Source organism: Falco biarmicus, chromosome 10 (assembly GCF_023638135.1).
Source record: "Falco biarmicus isolate bFalBia1 chromosome 10, bFalBia1.pri, whole genome shotgun sequence".
NCBI classification, from domain to species: Eukaryota; Metazoa; Chordata; class Aves; order Falconiformes; family Falconidae; genus Falco; species Falco biarmicus.
The window spans coordinates 18,929,522-18,949,772 of NC_079297.1; the positions used below are offsets into that span (position 1 = coordinate 18,929,522).

Genomic DNA, 20,251 nt, shown 5'->3' on the forward strand with positions numbered 1-20,251 from the left:
CTGGTATGCTCTGCTCCCCTGCCTCAATGCCTCTGTAATCCAGGGGGCATGAGTGGGATTTCTGGGTGGGGGGGAAGAGTCAGCCCCTCTCCCTCCTGGGGCTCTACCTGCAGGGCTCCCATTCCTCTCCCTGCTTCCCAGGAGGCTGCTCCTGCTCCCTGCAGTGTTCTCTGTTTGGCAGCCCTCCCTGAGCCCACGGCAGGGGGGCTGCAGTGTGGGGCTGTCAGCCCACGGCAGCCCCAGGGAAGAGCTAGCCAGGCTCTGCTCCTGCCCATGTCCCTTATTCCCTCTGGAAAATGATCCCAGGGGAAAGACAGGCCAAGGTAGCTGGCAGTCACCCTGTCCCACTGCCCAGCCCTGCTCTGGGAGGGGGACAAGGCGATGGGGGACCAGCCTGACCTCCCTGCGAGGAGCAGGGGCTTGGGGCAGCTAGGAGCAAGACAAAGGGTGGCTGTGGTGGAATATTCCAGCATGGCCAGCCTTACCTCCTCGTCTTTGGCTGCTGCTTTTTAAAGCCTGTTTCCCTTGGGACGACACAGCTAATTTAGCCAGAGGTCGGTCTCCCTGGGTCAGGGCTGAGGAAGGATGCAAATGGGACAGCTTGCTATAAAAAGCAACTCGCAGCTGCCTTTTTTTGCAGCCAGGTATTGATTTTTCCTTGTGTATCTGTAACTGGAGGGTAGAGCATGGGGGGGTGGCTCTGCCCATGCAGGAACCGGCAACCCCTTCCCATGTGAGCTGGGTAACAGAGCCAGGTGTGATCCCATCAGCCGCACATGCTGCTTGTATCAGCTGGAAAGGGTGATGAGCGGAGGTGTCAACCCACCACGAGGGTCCCAGCACCCAGAACAACCCCACCCTCACTCTGCTCCTCTCCCCTTGCTGCCAGCCATGCCTGCAATGCTGCCAGGCCCCGCTCCCTCGGTGGGGGACTGGCAGAGAGAGGTTCCTGCAGCTGGTGCTGGGAATATGTGCTTTAGGGGCATTTGCCATGGAGGAGCAGCAACTGGCTGAGATGGGGACACAATGCATTTGGCACAGCCCCATCCCAGCATACCTACAGTGCAGGGAAAGGGGCACAGCGCTCTGGAAATGCAACTGCATGCTGCCCTGAGGGTCCTGGTTGTTCCCGTTCCTCCTCTCCCCCTCTTAGATTAAATACCTTTGCGAGCAAGGGGAAAAAAAAGAAATTGCTGCTCACAGCAGAAGTGATTTTCCATTCGCAGCGCTCCTGCCTCGCTCCCCACACTTGTACCCAGCCAGGGACGGTAGCCTGAAATCATATTTCATGCATTAACTTAATGCCTTCCTGGAAGCCAGCAGAAACCCTACCCCAGTGCCGCACCGAGCGCCTTGGGGTTGCTGGTGGCTCTGGGCAGGCAGTGGCCCACGCCGGTGGGGTCTCCGTGGGAGGCAAGCCCGGCGGTGGCCACAGTCCCATCCCAGGCAGCTGCAGGGGTGGACCAAGCCCTGTCCCGTCCCGCCCGGGGTCCTCGTCACCCCACGTTTTCCAGGCTGGTGGCCGTGACCCCAGGGAGCAGGAGGGATATACCGTGCTGTGGCCCGGGTCCCGCCGCTGCCTCGCACCTCGCCCGTCCCGTGCCCCGGGGCTTCCCCGGTGGCCGCTGCCCGTTCCCGGTAGTTCTCCACGGGAGCCACGAGGAGGAGCTTTCAGACCGCACCGAGCCCGGTGCTCCCGGCGCATCCCGGTGCTCCCTCTGCTCCCGATGCTCTTGGCGCATCCCTGTGCTCCCAGGGATCCCGATGCTCTCAGTGCATCCCGGTACTCCTGTTGCTCCCAGTGCATCCCCAGGTTCTTCCTGGGCTTCCTCATGCTCCCATCACATCCCAGTGCTCCTGGTCCACCTCAGCCCTTCACACCTGCAGCCAGGGCTGCACTCCTGGGATGCTGGGAGGGATCCAGGCTGCAGCACCCCAGGGCTGGCAGGAGCCAAGCTTTATCCCCAGCCCCACTCTCACCCCTCGGGACCCCACATCTTGCCATCCTGTGGGAAGACAGCCAGGAAGGGCTGGATTCAGGGTGGGGCTTTACCAGAGCCATCCAGGAGCTGCTCGGGTTCCTGCCTTGCACTGCTGCCTACAGGGCTCCCCCGTGGCTGGCTCCTGTGTGGTGGGACAGCGGTGAGACATGGGGACATCGCTGCTGAGAGTGCAGGCATGAGGGACGTGGGAGCAGCCCTGAGACAGGCACCTTCATCCGCACTTATCTTCAGCCTCACCGTCATGGTCCTCCCTCAGCGCACGGGAATCGGAGCTGGATGTGGTACCACTGGAAAGGGCTGTGTCCAAGTTTTGAAGTTAGGTGCTGTGTGGACTTTTCCTGCTATCAGTGAGCTATTCACAGCAGCCCTTCACCATCCTCACTGCACAGCTGCCAAAACCATGTGCTCTGCCCAGCGAGGAGGTCAGAGGAGGACAGGACACCCCATCCCCCATCACAGACTCTTGTGCCCCCCCCCCCCACACACACACACTGCCACAAAGCTGTGGGTGTCCTCCCCATGGCACCCCGTGCTCGCATGTCTGTCCCCTCCAAGGCTGGCAGGCAGGGAGCCCCCAGCCCCCCAGCTCGTGAGCCCAGGAGGGCTGAGCTCCCCTCAGCAACTCCCAGGGCCCATGCTCACCTCCGCACCACCCAGTAGGAACAACCTGCCCTGGGATGTTTTTCTGCCAGCCATGAGGGAGCAGGGGCTTACCCACACTTGGAACACCAAAACATTAGTGTCTCCAAATGGGGACACCCCATTTGGATGCTCTTCTGTAGGGCACTTTAGCCATCCCATCCCTTCCCAGTCCTTTCCATCCCATCCCATTCCATTCCAATCCCACCCCATCTGCCATCCCATATCCCATCCCATACCTTACCCACTCCCTTCCCTCTCCATGCCAGGAGAGATTTCTTCCCAGCAGGTGGAAAAAACAGCCCCAAGGCCAGCCCTGCCCAAGGAGGGAGAAACCCACCTCTCTGTTGAGAACGAGCTGCCACTAATGAGGGCAAGACACAGCAGAGCCCAATTAATTGCTGGCGCTGCCCCAGCTCATGCACATCCAAGCCTGAAGTGCCTTCCGTGCATGGAATTGAGAGCCCAGAAATCAGGAACTGGCAAACCCTCACACTGCTCTAACCTGTCCCTGTGCCTCCTCCAGCTCCTGCCTCTGCTTTGCGATACAGCCCTTAATTGCAACAGCCACAGACCCTTCTGCTGCTGCCCCCCCACCAGCCACACGCTGCTGCTTCCCCCTGTGGGGATGGTCCTGGAGCCTGGGGGATGCCAGGACCCCTCTGCTCCTTCCCAGCTCTCAGAAGGGACCCGGGGAGAGTGGCAAGCACTGCTCAAGTGCTGCAAATCCACATTCAGGCAATTAAATGGCCCATTCTCGAAATACGCTCAAGGCTCGCACATCCACGCGAAGGCAGCAGGTGCTCGGCAGCGCTGGCAGGCGGCTGCTGCCTTTTAAAGCCTCTTTGGGAATTCAGGCAGCCTGCTGCACTGTGGAACGGGTCCTGCACCATCCACACAGGGATAACGGGCTCAGTCAGCCGTGCGGGGGCAGGAGGTGCCGTGAGCAGGTTCATCTGTCCAGTGCTCCCCACTGTGTCGGGAATTGCTTTCCTGTGCTGCGCTGGAGTATGGGGGCCACTCACTGGCGGCCCATCTGGTGCTCTCCACACCGACTGAGCCGCGGGGCGAGGGAGCGCGTGGTGCGCACCAGAGGGGCCCGGTGCCGGACATCTGCTGCCAGCCTCGGGGACCACAGGGGCAGGAGGAGACCGACGTCAGGCAGCGGCGCGTGATACTGGAACCTGCAGGCTGCTGAAAGGATGTAGGGCATTAACAGCCCCAACATCTGCTGGCAAGTGGCTCAGCTGCTGGCGTGGTGCAGGAGCTGCTGCAAGCTCTCCCTGCCCGACAGGTCGTGATCCTGGGGTGGCTGGTGTGTTTGAGTGAGGGCTGAGTGCTGGGGAGCAGGTGAGAAGCAGAGGCAGCCGGTCTCAGCGAGCCTTCTCCAGCATCCCCCTCCCCAGCTGCAGGACACAAATCCTCCCCCTCCACAAAATCAGGTGCCAGTGGCTCTAGTGAAGGTGTTACGGAGAAATCCAGTGGGCAAGGGCTGCTGTCTTGCTCTGTGATGCTGGCCTCCATGCAGAGAGGATGGGGTGAAGCTTCTGTCCCCCTGCTAGGCTGGGGAAACAGCCACCAGTCCAGAGCACTGGTCCAGGGAGTGGCAGGGAGCTGGACACCTTGGGAGGCTGTGGGATGCAGTGACACAACCCCATCTGGGGTCTGTCGCAGGCAGGACGGAGTGCATCCCCAGCCAGGTCTGCGGGACTGACAGATGGCTGCTCGGGCTGCACACAGGGTGAGCGAGGCTGCCAGGCGGTGTGAGAGCTCCCACAGGTCCCTGGAACGTGAGGAGCCCCTGGCTGACCCGGTCCCACCGGCTCCTTGCTGTGCCTGCCCAGATACCGTTCCCCACAGCCGCGCTGCCCAGCCAGCGGCGTAGCGGGGAGTAAGATGTTATTAACGTGCCCCAAAGTGCCTGCTTCCCCATGCATGCTGAGCGTGGTCCATTACCATTTAATAATTGCTAATCCCCTCATTACCAGTTATCTCCGCTAGCTCACCAACTGCTCAGCTGCAGTGCAAAACCATGCCCCCCTCCTCCTCCCTGCCCCAGGGGCTGCTGGCAAGGTGATGGTTGCCTCTGCTAGTGTTTTCACCCATCCCATGGAGGTCCGAGGCCATCAGCTCCTCTCCTCAAGCACGGCCAGGCCACCCCCTCCATCCCCTCCATGCCCTGCGCTGCCCTTAGGGTCCCTCCTCCCCAGCTCTTCCCACTCCCCACAGCCATTTTGGATGCTGCCAAATCCCCCCTGGGGCTGCTGGCATTCCCCCAGCCGCTGGGCACCCTCGCTTGCCCGCAGCCCTTTCTGGGCAGAGGACTCCTGTTGGTGACTGCTGCTGGCTGATCCTCGTGGTGGAATTTTTGGCTGCTTGGGAAGGGGCCAGTTTCTTAATGCGAGCACCATGGCCCTGGAGTGATCATCTGGCTGGAAGGTGCAGAGCCACTGTGCCCTGTGCTCCTGTATCTCCTTCATCACTGATTACATTTAAGGAGGCTATTAGAGGGGTTTGGCACAACCTGTTCTTAATAAACTCATGTTGCTCGACAGCTATTAGAAACCTTTCTCCTAAGCACTTGCATTAGTGAGTGCGCTCCTCCACAAATGGCTGTTTATCGCCGGGGTGGGATGTCAAGCTGAGTTCCCACCTGTGCTATTCCCGGAGCTGCAACAGGGGTCTCTCCCCTTTGGCCTCCCTGTTCCCTGCTTTTCCCTTCCCTGGAGGCCCTGGCTTTCTGGATCCATCACAGATTTTCCTGCTCCAGCCCTCACAGGGACACTGGCTGGCCTGGACTTTGCTCCAACACTTGCAGCAAAACAGAGATGTTTGGTTTACAAGCGGATGTGGCAGCGCTTGGCCATGCATCACCACTCCTGCCCTGTGCCATCGCCTTTCCATGCTCCTCCAGCTCTGGCTTGGCAGGAATTCCCCACACACTCTCCCCACTGCATCCCTGCTTCACTGCTTTCCCTGAGTCCTTTACACAGCGGGGCAGAGCCTTTTGATCCCCTGTCCGCCTGCCCAGCCTGAGCTGATGGGCTGCTGCAGGGTTTTGGTAGCGCTGGTGGGGAGGTTTGGTGCCCAAGCCCTCGTGGGCATTGCCTGCTGGGTGGGTATGGACTGCAGATGCAGGCTTGGGTATGGTGGGGGCTATATACCGGCTTCACACATAGCTACGAACAGGGAGAGAAAGCACTGCGCTTCCCCAGACAAGGGATCTCGGGCACAAATTATCCCTCTGAGTTGCAGGGACAGCCAGCTGCAGTGTCAAGCCCCCAGCTCAGTGCTGCCCGGGGATGTGCACGGGCAGCCAGGCTGCCTCTCCTCTCCTCTCCTCTCCTCTCCTCTCCTCTCCCCTCCTCTCCTCTCCTCTCCTCTCCTCTCCTCTCCTCTCCTCTCCTCTCCTCTCCTCTCCTCTCCTCTCCTCTCCTCTCCTCTCCTCTCCTCTCCCTCTCCCTCTCCCTCTCCCTCTCCCTCTCTCAGACCTGCCCAGACCTGCATCTCTCCCACAAGGTCCTGGCCAGCCTCTGCTTCAGGGACAAGCTGGTCCCCACTCCAGGGTGGCTGTCCCCTGGAAGTATGGGGTCCTGCTAGGCACCGGAGCCGAGCCAGACCCTGCGAACACCCAGCGGTGCCTGATCCCGCACAGGGATCGCAAAGCCAAGCCTGTCCCTCCCCTGGCACTCTGGTCATTGCAGACAGAGTCTTCACTGGAGCTCTCTTCTTTGAGCTCCTTCTGCCTGCCCTGCTGCTGCCTCGAGAGGAGCTTGCTTCGATGCCAGGGCAAAGCATGGAGTCACTGGTGCTGCTGGAACATCTTACAAGGCTTTGGTGGGAGGGCTCGCCTCAAAGCATGTGTGGGAAAGGCAGCAAGTCTGAGCGGATGCACAAGGATGCCCAGATGTGGGAGAGGGCTGGTGAACACCACTGCTCAGGGTGGTGAATGTAACAGCAGCTTCTCTCTCCAGCCCTTTTCTATCTCTGATTTTAGGGCAGATCTTTCATTTTATATCTCAATCAGATTTTTCCGGCAAAGCAGCCGGTCCCACACGACCTCGCTCCTGCCCTTGCAGCCATGCCATGGCTGAGAGCAGTCACAGCAAGAGAGTGCATCACCCTCAGCCATCCCCACCGGCTCCGACCCATCAGTGACTGCCGTCACAGGAATGATTTATTCCTAATTGTACAGTTACTCGGCAGAACCCAACTGCCTTTCTACCCACCAAAAAGCCCCAGCAATGTACTTTAGGAACTCCTGATGAGACTAATAGCATGCCTAATAGAGGTCACCGCTCATTACGGAGCCATGTACCACAAATTATACAAATATCAGGATGCAGAGAGCTATTGTTTCAGAGCTCTCAGGCCCATGTTGGCATCGCAGGAGCACTTTGGGGTGGGCAGGAAGGGCAGTGGTTGTGGAGCAGCACAGCTCTGTCCCAGCCAGCCTGCCCAAGGGCAGCATCTTCTTCCAGTGCTGCCTTTCTCAGCCATCGACCGTCAACGTCTTCCAGCACTCATGAAAAAAGATGACCCGAGGGCAGCACTGAAGGGCTCTGAAAGCAGCGGGAGGGAGGATGGGGATTCAACAGGCTTTGGGTGGGGGCCAAAGGGAAGAGTGGGGCCCAATGCTGCTGTGTCCTGAGCCCAGCATGGCTTGTCCCCAGCAGCACCTGGCCAGCAGAGCAGGGCCACCACAGACATACCCATGGGACTCCCTGTGCTCTGCTGCTGCTGTTCCCAGCTCCCCTGGGGACAGGCACATCCCAGGTGGTGGGAGCACACATTTCTCCCAAACCCCCTTCAGGGGACCCATGCAGTCCCAGCCCTCCCAGTCAGGACCCAAAGGCACAGCAGCCACCCCCGGAGACTGGGAGCTGCTGGCGCCCAGATGTGACCGCAGTGCCCAGTGCTGCCGGCCAGCTGGCAGCGGGGACCTGCTGAGTCAGGGCAGCGGGGCTGGAGCTAGCACTTCTTCATCGATCGAAACCTGATTCCAAACCCAGGGCCGAGAAGATGAAGTCCTGCTTGGGTGATGGGTGATGGCTGCTGGGCGGCCGTCGCATTGCTCCCCTCCTGGCCATGTGCCCCAGGTGGATGCCGGCATCGGCCAGGATTTTACAGCAGCCTCCACTCCCTAGTGCACGGCTGAGAGGCAATGGGTGACCACACGTCCTTCATTTCTGGCTGAGTGCTCCAGCAATCATCTATCCCTTTATTTAACGGTGTCTCAAATGAGAGAAGACACTGCCCGACATCAGCAGGATACAGGGAGGAGGGGAAGAGGTCCGGCTGTGGAGCAGGACCCTGGCACAGCCTCACCTTTGGCTTTGTGCTGCCAGAAAGGACAAGCACGGACTTGAAACGACTGCCCCAAGCTGCCCACCTCACCTGCAGGGTTTTGGGGCACAGGACATGTGCAACCCTCACCGCAGAGGCTCAAGAGCACTGCCGCATCTATAGGGTCTCCCTGCATCCCGTGGCTGCTGCGGGCTCGGGGCCAGCGGGGAGGAACCCAGGCCCTGTGGTGCAGCCTCAGCACCTGTCCCACCCGCTGAGCAGCTGCTCCCAGCAATGCCGCGGGCGAAGTCCGAGCCGTGACCTTCAGCCTCCACCTGCCACTTTTCCCTGCTCTCTTTGGTGCTTTACAGCCATTGCCGGCAGGCCAGGAGCCCTCCTCCCTGTACCAGCAGCAGCCAGGCTGGCCATCCTCATGGCACCAAGCACCGTCCTGGCTCCCTGCACCACCACGCTGGAACTGCCGGGGGTCCTGGTGCACCCCCATGGAGGCAGACACACCGACATAGCACGTGGGAAAGCCTCACGTTTTGATCCCACCTGAGCCCCCCCTCTAACGCTGGGGAAGGCAGCCATCGGTGGAGAGCAGAGACCTTAGCCAGAAGTATTTTTAGCCAAAATTGCTCCCAAAGAGACAGAAGCACTGGGTAGCCAGGTAAGCCAAGGTATATAAACAAACAGCTCAAATGGCACTTGTGGCAGCAAGGAGTGGGGACATGCAACATCCCCCAGGCAGCACATGAAAACCCCTCCCCAGGGAGGGTGCTGGCAGCAGCCAGCACCGAGGGATGCTCAGGATGAGGTTGGGGAGGTCAGCAGGGTTTTAGGAGCCCTCACGCACAACTGCTTCTCTCTCTTGGTCATCCTCCCTCACAGTCCGTTTACCTGCCCTGGGCCAAAGGGGCTTTGGGGCATAAATGTGGGGTACAGTCTGGGGCTGGGGGCCCACTGGGGGCTGGAGAGTGGCTCAGAGTCAGCACGGCTGACTTTGGGCTGTGGGGAACAGCACCATGGCCACCCTGGCTTGTGTCTTTCCAGCCATGCCACCATCTCCAGCATTGCACATTAATTATAATCCGTGTTTCTGGTTGTGTTGCTTTTGTTCTTTTAATAATGTTTGCTGCCTGGGAGAGGAGGAGTAAGGAATTCCTCCGATGGAGAGCATGGCTCCGGGGCTGGATGGGTCGTATACTGGAAGCCAGCACACTCTATGCTGGAGCCTCCCAGTTCACCATCCAGAGCCCTGATGGTTTCAGCCTATAGCTTGAGGACCCCGAAACCACCAACACACCTTCTGGGAGAGCCACCACACCTTGGCCATCAAAGTGTCACCACTGCCTGGGCTGGCCTGCACCCAGGGACGTGCTGTCTCTTTGCACTGGTGTGGCCGGGGTGGCACAGCATGGCATGGTGTGGAATTTGCCCATCCGGCAGCGTGTAGCCCCGAAGGGCTGGACTGGCAGCATGAGCCACGAAAAGCAAACAGGCAGGCTGTGCCCATGGCAAACAGCGCTGGCCACCGCGGGAATCTCCCTCCAAGCCCCGAGGAAACGTGGCGCCGAGCAGCTGCGCCACAGGAGCGGCACATGACGAACGCTTTCTCGGTAATTAAAATATACACAGGGCGTTCAGCCGCCACCGGGCCAATTATTCACATGCCAGCCTCCCAGCGAGCAGCACGGCTCATGGCCAAGGGGGAGGCTGGCCCTGCCCCATGTCAGGCAAAGCGAAGTGGGGCTGCTGTGGTCTCAGCTTTTTGCTGCCCCCGTGGCGGGGTTCCAGCTGACCTGCCTTCTTTGGGGAGCCACAGTGCTTCAGGTGCCTTGCTCATACCCTGGCTGGCGAGCTTGTCAATCAGCGTCATTTATACACTGGAATAAGTCACGAGGGATGAGCATCCTCCTGGAACAAATCCCTGCTGCTTGCCTTCCCATGCGCGCACAGCCCGTGCCTCGCCGGGGCCACGGCGCTCTCCCGGGAACCACACCGGCACACGGACAGCCCTGCTGGGAGCTGCTGGTGTGAGCTCGGCGACCGCCGATCCCGCTCAGCCGCCTGACTGGTTCTGCCCGCGCCGTGTTTGCACAGAAAGGCAAACATGGCACCATGTCACTGGGCTCTGCTTCCACCCCGGCCACAGGACCAGGACTGGCAGGGAAGGAAGGACAGGAGAGCACCGTTGCTGCTGCTGGTTCATTAACATTTTTATTAGCTGTGACAAGTGCCAGGTCACAGCCTGCTCTTGTTAAAGTTGCGAAATAGTTTGCTTTCTAACCCCCTATAATTTCTCCCGTTAGGCTCTGAAATTTTCATCATTTTAGATGAAATTACCCCAGGCTTGGCCTCAGCCCAAAGATTAATTTGTATAAAGGGCTTGAATAAGGCGGGGAAAAACAAAAGGTTCTCCGCGTTCGGTGGGAAGGGAGAGTAAGAAATATCCATTTTCTCCCCATCGAGAAAATAAAAGAGAAAGGGAGAAGAAAGGAGCATAATGACTCTTTTCTGAACAGTGTGAAAGCCAAAGTGGCTGGGAACTGAAAACTGCAATTTGGCAGCAGAACCCACCTTTGCCGGGGAGCCCTGTGCTGGCAGCTCCCATAGAAATCTGGGTTGAGTTGGTGGAGCTGTGGCCATGTGGGAGCCGTGGCTCAGGGCCGGGGGAGCTCCCTGTGCCACGGGGAAGGAGCGGAGCAGGATGCTCGGGGCTGGTGGTGGAGCTGTGGTTTCCCCAGGCTGCCAGTGAGGTTTGCAGCCGGCGTTGGAAGCTGGAGCTGTTCTCCGCAGCACCTGGGCTGCTCTGCTCCCTGAGCCCAGCCCTGGGGAGCAGGCAGGAGCAGGCCAGCCCAGGGGGACACCTGTGGTCCCCATGCCCAGCCCCGGTACAGCCCAGCACCATGCCAGAGATGTAGGAGCATCTCCTTGCCCTGTGGCCAGGACAGCACGGCCACGCTGGGCTGATCTTGGAGCGCCCAGGGTTTTCGGATGGCAGGGGTCTGGTTGCCCAGGGATTTGCGGTACCCAGAGGGTTGGGATGGCAGGAGTCCAGCTGCCCAGAGATTTGGGGTACTCAGAGGGTTGGGATGGCAGGGGTCCAGTTGCCCAGGGATTTGGAGTACCCAGGAGTTTGGGTTGGCAGAGGCTTAAGTTGCCCAGGGGTTTGGGGGAGCAGGGTCTCAGGTTGCCCTGGGGTTTGGGGGAGCAGGGGTTTGCAGGGTTGTGCAGGGTCGTATGCTGGGAGAATGGCTGGAGAAGACAGGGCTGGGGGCAGGCAGCTCATATCTCCACCACAGGGAGGCAAGGTGTGATGGGGGTGATCGCAGGCCAAGTTCATTATTTATGGGGGTTCATCTCCCCACGCAGCCACCTCCCTGACCTTGGGTGTGTTGTGTTTTCAGCCAACTTGCTCCCTCCATGATGGCCTGATGGGCAGGGAAAAGCATCCCCCGGTGATGCTCAGCACCCAGCCAGGTGCTTGCCCCGCAGCAGGAGCCCGGCCGGCGGCAGAGGCTCACGCGTGGCACTCAGTGAGGCGCCGGGCCCGGCTCTGCCGTGAGTCAGCAGCGTTTTACACCCACTTGGCCCCGGTGGAAGTGACGGCGGGCGGCGGCGGAGAGCGGCTGTGTGGGTGCGGGAGGTTACGGTGCTGCCGGGATGTCTGTGCGTGCGGGGATGCGGATTTTAGAGCTTGCTGAAGAGTGTGTGGGAAGCAAGCGGAGAAAAGCAGAGTGAAAGCAAGGGTTTGTGCCAAGGGTTTAATGAGAAGGTTCCCACAAAGGGGGGTGGGGGTGGGTGGGAAATCAAAATAAAGCTACGCGTCCCCAGGAGGAGGCTCTGCCAGCTTCTGAGCAGAGAGGGGCAGAGGGCTGCTGCCTCCTCCCCAGCCTGCCCGTGGTCCCAGAGGGCCGGCAGCAGGCTGGCACCCAGCCCCCTCGCTGGAAGAGCTTCGCCTGGGTGTACGTGCAGGAGTCTGCCTGGCACGCGGCTCCCCAGCGAGCCACACCAGCTGCCGCCCGCGCGCGGGCACCGGTGCTCCTGGCACCGGCCCCAAGCCGGGCTGTCGCTGGCCCAGCTCCGAGGGGCTGGGAGAAGCCCCAGCCCCTAGGCAGGCGCTGTGGCAGGCGGCATGCCAGGATGGGCTACGAGGAGCCCGTGATGTGAGTCAGGGCACGTGAGACTGGGTCCTTTGCCACTCACATGGCCTCACCGCAACAGGCAGTGCCGAGTGTCGGCACCCTGCTGCCCGGGAAGCCCACGGCGCTGGGGTCACGTTTGCCCCCAGCTCAGTCCCAGCCCTAAATCCAGTCCCTGCCGGTTCAGGGTTTCCTCTGCAGGCTCTTTTGCTTTAGACATTATTATAAGGAGATATTTCCTGCCTCATTCCCTGCTCAAAACCCAGCCTGAGGGCAAGGAAAGTCGAGGTTTAGTCCCAAGAGCTTCTGAACCCTCACGGTGGTTTTCCAGCTCTTCCCAGCCCAGTCTGACTCCAGAGAGATTCCACCTGATCCCCTCCATCTTGCAAGGCCAGGTCGGGCTTTGCCCCTCGCGGCTCCCACAAGCCTTGGACCATCCGGGTGAGTGTCCCAGCCCCATCAGCCCGTACTGGGGTGGCTCTCTGACCCCCTCGCCCCAGCAGAAGGGGGAAGCGGGCACAGCCTCCAATCCTGCGAGCAAAGCCCCCACCTGCTGTTCCCCTCCTGTGCCCCATTGCCTCCATCTGGGGGCACCTCCCGCACCAAGCAGGGGGTTCTCCTTGACCCCGCTCCCTCCCACCCCGGGGACTCCCAGGCCAGCACCGCGGGGACGCGGCGGGAGCTGCAGGTGCCTGGCAGGCCCCGCTGTTTGTGCACCCCTGGGCGCTCCGCACAGCAGTTCTCCCGTTTGTTTGCTCTCGGCCTGCATCTCTGTAGGAAACGTTACACAAGCAATTAACGCCGGGGCACAAATTGCCTTTGCGTGCTGGACGGGAGACTACGGGAGCGAGCGCACGCCTCGCACCCGCTCCAGGATTCCGCGCCGGGTTTTCCGCCGCCCGCAGCGCCCGCCGTGCCCGCAGTGCCCCGGCAGCGGCCGCCGCGCCCCGGCACCGGGAAAACCCGGCCTGGAACCCGGCGGAGCGGGACAGCGGGAAAGCTGCGGGGGTGGCGAGGGGCGTGCGGGGCGGGGCGGGCGGGAAGGGGGGCTACCCGGGAGTGCTGCCCCTGCGGGTGCGCAGCGCCCGGGGTGCGCTCGGGCTTCCCATGGGATGGTACTGTGCGTGTGCGCGCCCCCGCGCGTGCGGACCCCCGTGCCCCCCCTGTGCGTGTGTCAGCCCGCGTGCTCCCGCACGAGGCCCCGCCGTCAGCGCCGCCCGTGTGCGCGGCCCCGGTGCGTGGGTGCGCGCATGTGGTCCCCCGCGTGTGGCACCCATCTGTGGTAGCGGGGTGCGTGTGCGGCACCGCCTGTGCGCCTGTGCGGGACTGCGGGTGTGGCACCGCGTGGGGCACACCCCGCGCGTCCCCGTCCCGTCAACGCAGCGGGGGGGGGGGGGGGGGGGGGGCACGCGTGTCCCACGGGTGTCACCGCGCCGCTGCCCGCCCGTGTCCCCAGCCCCAGGGGCCGTGCCGGGGCCGTGCCCCCCCGCTCCGTGCGCAGCACCGACGCCCCCCCTCCCTCCCCCACCTCCCCGGCGGCTGCAGTTTCCTCTCCCGCCAGCAGCGAGCAGCAAGTGGATGCGCGATCGGGGCGCACACACACACTCGCACACGCACCCGCACACGCAGCGAGGCGCGCACCCCGCGGCAGGCAGGCAGGCAGCGGGCGGGCAGCACGGGCTCCGCGGGGCTGCCGGCCCCCGCCGCCGCATGCGGGCCCCCGCCGCCCCGCCGCCGTCCGCGGCCCCCGCGCCCGCCCCGCCGCCGCCCGCCGCCGTCTGATGAGCCGCGGGCCCGCCGCCCCGGGCTGCCGCCGCCCCGCCGCCCCGCCGCGCCCCGCCGCCCGCCACCATGTACCTGCACCCGGAGGCTGCCAGCGCAGGTGAGCCCCGCCGTGCGCAGCGCCGGGCACCGGGACACGCAGACCGGGGCTCGCCGCCGCCCCCGCCCCCTGCCCGGCCCCGGCGCCGGGACCGGTCCGTGCCGCCCCCCGCCGGGCCACGGGGGCCGCTCACAGGCTGCGCCCCCCCCCCCCCCCCCGACACACACACCTTCCCGGCTGCGGCGCTGCCGGAGCGGCCGGTCGGGAGTTACGGTAGTTTGGGGACAAAGTCACCGCCGCCGCTTTCAAATGAGTCACCGCCCTGCAGAGCTGCTGGAGCCCCGGTGGCCCCGCTCGTTGCCCCCCACCCTCGGGGAAAGCCCCCGCCCGGGGACACCCCAGCCCGCGCGGCCAGCACCCCTTTCCCGGGGGAGCACCGTGGCGAGCCCCCGGGCTGAGCCCCCAGCCCCACTGGGTGCCGGCACCTGGACGAGCATCCAGCGGGCAGCGCGTCACCCCACTCCTCATCACCGGTCCCCTCCATCCTTCTGGGGGTCCCCAGCCCCGGTCCCCAGCCCCGTCCTGCTGCGCCTCCGCCTGCTGGGGTGGGCGAGTGGGGAAGGGGCTTTTCAGCGGTGCGGTTTTGCTGAGCTCATGCTCCGGAGGCAGCAGTCGGCCCCGTACCGAGAAATCTGGGACGCTGTCGGGGAGCTTTGGGGCGCGCAGCCACCCGGTGAGGGCTGCCGAACTGGCGGCAGCCGGTGCAGCGAGGAAGGGATGCTGGCGGTGCGGTGCGGCTCAGCGGGGCCTGGCAGCCCTCACCTGCGGTGTCCCGGGGCCCGGGGAGCAGCCGCCGGCGGGCAGAAGGACGGCGTGTCCTGCGGTGGCGTGGGGACGTGCCGGCGGGGACGCGGGGGAGCACCGGCGCGGCTGCTGGTATCGCTGGGGTGAGCCGCAGGCGCTTGCCACAGCCAGGCCTGCAGGAGCCGGCAGGTTGGGGCAGCGCTGGGGACCTCCACACGCTGTCACCCACGGCAGGTGACAGCCTCAGTGCTGCCCGGCAGTTGGCAGCTCCAGACAAGCTGCCTTCGAGGGGAAGCTTCCACTTGCCCAGAGGCTGAGCACTCCGGGAGCAGCTTGGTCCCGTGCCGCCCCATCCCCACAACCCCGCAAGGATGCCCAGCGGGCAGGGGAGCACAGTACGGCACCGCCGGCTGCTTGGCCCAAGGTCACCCGGTGGGTCAGTGGCAGAGCAGGGACGCCAGCCTGTCCCCGCCAGCAGCGTGGCAGAGCTGCCCTTCCCTCCCGCTGCCTGAGATTGGCACCTGTGTTATTTCCCCTCTAAACTTTACATCTGCCGCCAGGTTGCCCCCCTGTGCCTTGCCCCTGCCCGACGTCCCCCTTGGTGTTCGGTGGCCCACCGACGGCTGGCTGTGTTGCGGCTGGCTACAAAGCAGAGCCTGAGCTCCTGGGGTTTGGGGGGGCAGACCCCCTCTCCCCGCTCCACAAGCCCCATGGTCCCTGGCTGCTGGGTCTCCCATCACGTGCAAGTTTTCCCACGTCACTGGCCGCGGCTGTGCTGTGGTGCCTGGGGCTGGGGGGTGCTGTGGTGAGGCCGGGGCTTTGTACACCCGGCTGGCAGCTCTCAGCTGGTGCCGGGACGCGGTCTGCTTCATTCACTCCTTCCCCCTGCCCCTGCTTTTCCTCCCATGCCGCTGCTCAGCCGTGGTGCCACGCAGGCACCGGATCTGTGCCCCACCGATGGAGGCTGGGAGGGCACTAGTGGCTCACACCCCCGCTGGCTTTGGCCAGAGCCAGGCATTTGCCACACCGCATCCCTGGGTGAGGCGATGCCTGTGCCCCTGCAAATCCCTGCCCGGCTTCTTCGGCTGGAGGCTGCTCTGTGTCACCGTGCGGGGGACAGTGACTGCGGCCCCCAGCACTGGCCGCGTTTCATGGAGGGAGAGGATGCCATGTGGGGAAATTTGGGAAACTTTGCTACCATCTGTGCCATGCTTTGCAGCCCAGGGAAAGGGGGCTTTGGGGGGCAAGGCGGAGCTCCGAGGTGATGCTGGGGGTGGGAGGTCTGGTTCCGGGGTGGGAGATGCCCGAGGGAGTCTGGTCTTGGCTGGCAAGAGGTGTTTGAAACTGGGACCGAGCCGAGGCGCTTCCCAAAGCAACTCCCCCCAGCTGGGTGGCTTTGCTGGGGGGCCATGGGGGACTGTGCTGCCAGCAGGGCCATTGCCTGTGCTACCCATGTCCCGTGATGTGTCAGGAGAGCTGTGGCTGAGTGCGAAGCAGAGATTGGGTCTGAAGACAAAGGTGCCCTCTGTGCCACAGCGATGATGTCCCCCACACCACCCACATGCACTGGGCAGCTCCCTCCTCCCTGCTGCAATGCAAGACCCCCCTGCTCCATCCTTGTCCCTGCGAGCTGTCCCCTCTCTGAGGAGGCAGTTGCACCTCAACAGCTTCATATTCTCAGTGCATCAAGCAGGTGCTGGGGGGGGGCTGGACCCCCCTGCCCCACATCCCCATGCTCCCAGGCTGCATTCCTGCTGGCCAGCCGGAGCATGCCGAGCAGAGCTGTGCCGCGGCGGACTCGCCGGAGGTGGTGAATCAATAACCAGGCAGCTGCCTGTTTTCCCCCAGCGCTGTCTCGGGGCGGGCGATGGAGAGCTCTGCGTGCTGGCGCGGCGAGCACCGGGGGCTGCAGGAGCAGGTTCCCAGGGCTGGGACAAAAGCTGATAACCCGATTCAAAATCAGCTGAAATACCTTGAGGAGTGAGGCAGGGGCCAGGCAGGGGGCTGGGGTGCGCGGGGAGCAGCTGGGAGGATGGGGGAAAGCACGACAGCCGGGGAAGGCAGACAAAGAGCAGAGGGCTGGCAGCGTGCAGGCTGGCCGGCCTCGCTGGGAGCCAGGCACCTGCTGCAGCCATGCGTCCCGCACGGCGCAGGCACAGCGCTGGCAGCTCCATTGCCCCCCCAGCCCTCTCATCCTGCTCAGGGCTGGGGTTCACCTCCCCGCCAGCCCCCAGCCCCTTTGCTGTGCTGGGAGCAGGCTCAAGCCCAGGGGATGGTCCTGCCTGCACCTCGGAGCATCATCTCCCATGGCCTCACCCTGTCCCTTTGTCCCCCAGTGGTCATGTCCCCCCTCCCCCCCCCCCCCCCCCCCCCCCCCCCAGCAGCTCCACCCCATCCTCGGTGGCACTGGGGTATCCATGCAGATGATGATGACCCTCCCAGGGTCTCACCGCTCCCTCCCCAGGGTCCTGCCTGCTCTTGCTCTCTCCCCACCACCTTCGACCCATTCAGCCTCCCTGTGCCCGGGGGGACACACACGCAGACGTGTGAGACACATGTCCCAGGGCCCTTGCACGACTAGGGGACAACAAGGACAAGGACTGGGGGCAACAGCCAGGCAGGGGGTCTGGCTGGGAGGTCTGCCTGATTTCCCCCCCCCACCGCACACCCCCACCCCCCCCCGCCCCCGGCCACACCAAGGAGCAGGAGAGGAGCTGGAGGCGGCTTTCCACCGCCTGATCTCGCGGCTTTTCAGCCTGCTGGGGAAGGGCGGGGGAGCGGGGAATGAAGACAGATGCAGATAATATCGCTGCCACCCCCCGGCCCCTGGGGGCTCAGCTACAATATCTATTATAGATGGATTCAGCAGAGGAAGGGCTTTCGAAGAGCCACCAGCGTGGCCGGCGCGCAGGGACTGTGTGCAAAAGCAGAGCGGCAGCGAAAGCATCGAACGAGGGTCGAGCGGGTGGCCAGGCTCCCCGGGATGCATCTGGGGGGACTGGGGTGCACGTATGGGCTCAGGGGGTGGTGGGTCAGGCTGTGCCAAGCAACAGGTCCTGCGCCGCTGTGGGTGCCAGCCCGGTGGTGGTGCAGGGGTGCTCTGTGCCCGACTGCGAGCTGGGGGTGTCCTGCGAGGACCCCATCCCCTCCCGGTGTCCCCGGGCAGCTCTGCTGGCAGCCCTGCTGCAGGAGGGAGAGGGTCACCTTGGGGGGAGTTAATGAGGTTTGACAGGGAAGCGACCGATCGCGCTGATGGAGATGAAGCCGGGGCAGTGGCGGAGGGATGGCACAACGCAGCAGCGCGTCTCCCTGCCCTTTTGAGTGGGGGACACTATGGGGACAGTCCTGAGGCGGCACTTTGGGGGGCTCTGGGCACCCCTGATATGAGGTGTGCACAGCCCTTCCCCTCCAGCTGGGTCTGTGGGACACTGGTGGCTGCGGGGTGGGGGGAGATGGGTGACCATCCCTGCTCCCCTGTGGGTGGCCATCCCTGCTCCCCCAGGGTCTCAGTGTGTGTGTCACTGGAGGATGCAGCCCAGGGACCAAGGTCTACAGAAGAGTTTCCATCACCCCCACTTGCCCCGGGCTCTTGGCCACAGCTCTGTGTCCCAGTCCTCCACCTGGGGCCTTCCTCTGCCCTTTATTCCTCTCCTCTGCCTCCTCTCTCCTCCACTACGAGCTGCGTTTCTCCATCTTCCCGTGTGTGCTCCTCTGGCCCTCCTCTTCCTCCCCCAGCTCTGCCAGCCCGTTGGTTTGGGGGTTGTGGCTGATCCTGAGCATCCCCCCAGCACTGAGCTGTCTGTGGGGCTCCTGTCCCCATGGTGGCCTTCCTGGCCACAAAGTTCAGCAGCAGCGGGGGTCCTGGGAGGCAGTGGCTGGGGGATGCTGCCTTGCTGGGGGGACAGGGAGCTGGGGAAGTAAGCTGGGGCTCATGGGGCTGGGCATGGCTGCATGGAGCCTGCTCGCTCCTGTCCCCCAGGAGCCTCTGGCTTTCTGCCTCCCTCTCTCCCGCTGTCACCAGAAGTGCCTGGGAATGATGGAGGGCCCTGGGGCGAGAGGCTAAGTGGTGGCGGCGGTGCGGCGGCACAAGAGCTGGCAGTGCAGCTCGGCATGAGAGCCCATCCTGCTCCTCCGTGCCTGCTGCCACTGCCAGGAGAGATTTCTGTGCCTGGGTCATGTGGGGCTGGGGCTGCCTCTGGGGTGGGGGGTGATGCCCGGGGGCTACAGGGCACAGGCATGACCAGGACTGCAGGGCTCATGTTCTGGGGCAGAGATGACCTGGAGCAGGGGCTGAGCAGAAGCCAGCCTCGCTGGGGGATGAGGGGCATCACGAGGCTGTCAGGAGCAGGGTTTGAAATGGGGAGGGCGATGGGTGAAAACCCCATGGGACTCAGACGTGGGGGCAGAAAGTCCTTAGGGGGTCTGGGTGCTCCTCAGGAGGAGAGATGCAGTGGGGACCACTAGGCAGAGAAACCACACGCCTCTCCGGAAATCCTTAGCCAAAAATAGCCCCGCACCGGGGGAAGGAGCGCCTTCACTTGCCAAATTCTCCCTCCACTGCGAGCTTCTTCTTGCAACAGCCCGGAGGGGGTATGGGTGGCAGTCCCAGCTGGCGCTGGGGCCTCGCCCGAGGGTGCAGTGGGGTGTGCTGTGCCACGGGGCTGGTGGTGGTGATGTGCATGCGTTGCCCAGGGCCTTGTGGTGTCGCTGAGCAGCACGTGAACATGTGGTGCATGCAGCCGCACGCCGGCCACATACCGGAGCAGGGCAGAGGCACGGCTGCAGCGCGCCTGGGGGGGTGCAGGCAGGGGGGTGCCGGCAGGCAGGGCTGCCCAGCGGGGGGCTTGGCAAGGCGTTGGGTGCCCTCAGCATCCTCTCCCTGTGACCCGGCTGATTCAGGGGCAGGTGCCAAGAGCAGCCACAGGGTGTCAGGAGCTCTGACTCACCTCTCCGTGGGGAGTCGTGGGCTGAACCCATCCGGATGGCTATGGCCCATGGTGGGAGGGTGAGCCCTGCCACGCTGGTGCACCAACTGCTGCGGTGCCCGCTGGCCTTGGGTAGGGCTGTGTGGCTGAGGCACAACCCCAGTGCCATATCCACACCAGGAGCAGGGACTTGCTCCGTGAAGGTGGTATGAAATGAAACCTGGGTGCATGAGGGACCCGTCCCACCCTCTATCACATGAATTTCTTGCTCTGCCCATCACCATGGTGCCAGGGCCCGAGGGACACATCCATGCATGGCGATAGGGTGGGACAGGGGATGTCCAGCTGCACCCTGAAGGAGCCGTGTGCTGTTTGAGGAGGGTGTCCCCCTCCTGCAGAGCCCATGTGGCAGGGACAGTGCAGTGCTTCTGCTGGGCCTGGATGCCTTGGCATCACTGCAGCACCAGGCACATGGGTGCTGGGGGAGAGGTGCCCCCACGGGGAGCAACTCACTGTGCCTGGCACCAGCCGGCCCATCCAGTGGGGTCGCTGGCAGAGGAGGCAGCGCCACGCTGGGGGTCGGTGGCAGTCCTGGGGGTCTGTGGCAGTCCGGAGGCAAATCCC

General features: G+C 63.6%; 1 protein-coding gene across 5 annotated transcripts in view; it reads left to right on the forward strand.

Moving 5' to 3' along the window:
* Positions 1–20,251, forward strand: part of SYT7 (synaptotagmin 7) — a 271,753-nt gene that overhangs the window by 226,709 nt on the left and 24,793 nt on the right. For 2 of the 5 annotated variants that reach the window (XM_056353449.1, XM_056353450.1), the window contains exon 1: positions 13,692–13,958. The exons of 1 other annotated variant lie outside the window; for it this stretch is intronic. In XM_056353449.1, coding sequence (XP_056209424.1) covers positions 13,928–13,958 — 31 coding nt within the window. In that variant the 5' untranslated portion in view covers positions 13,692–13,927. Of the gene's footprint in view, positions 1–13,691; positions 13,959–20,251 lie in introns of those variants that run through there. 2 more of the 5 variants (XM_056353452.1, XM_056353453.1) reach the window with 2 other exon arrangements.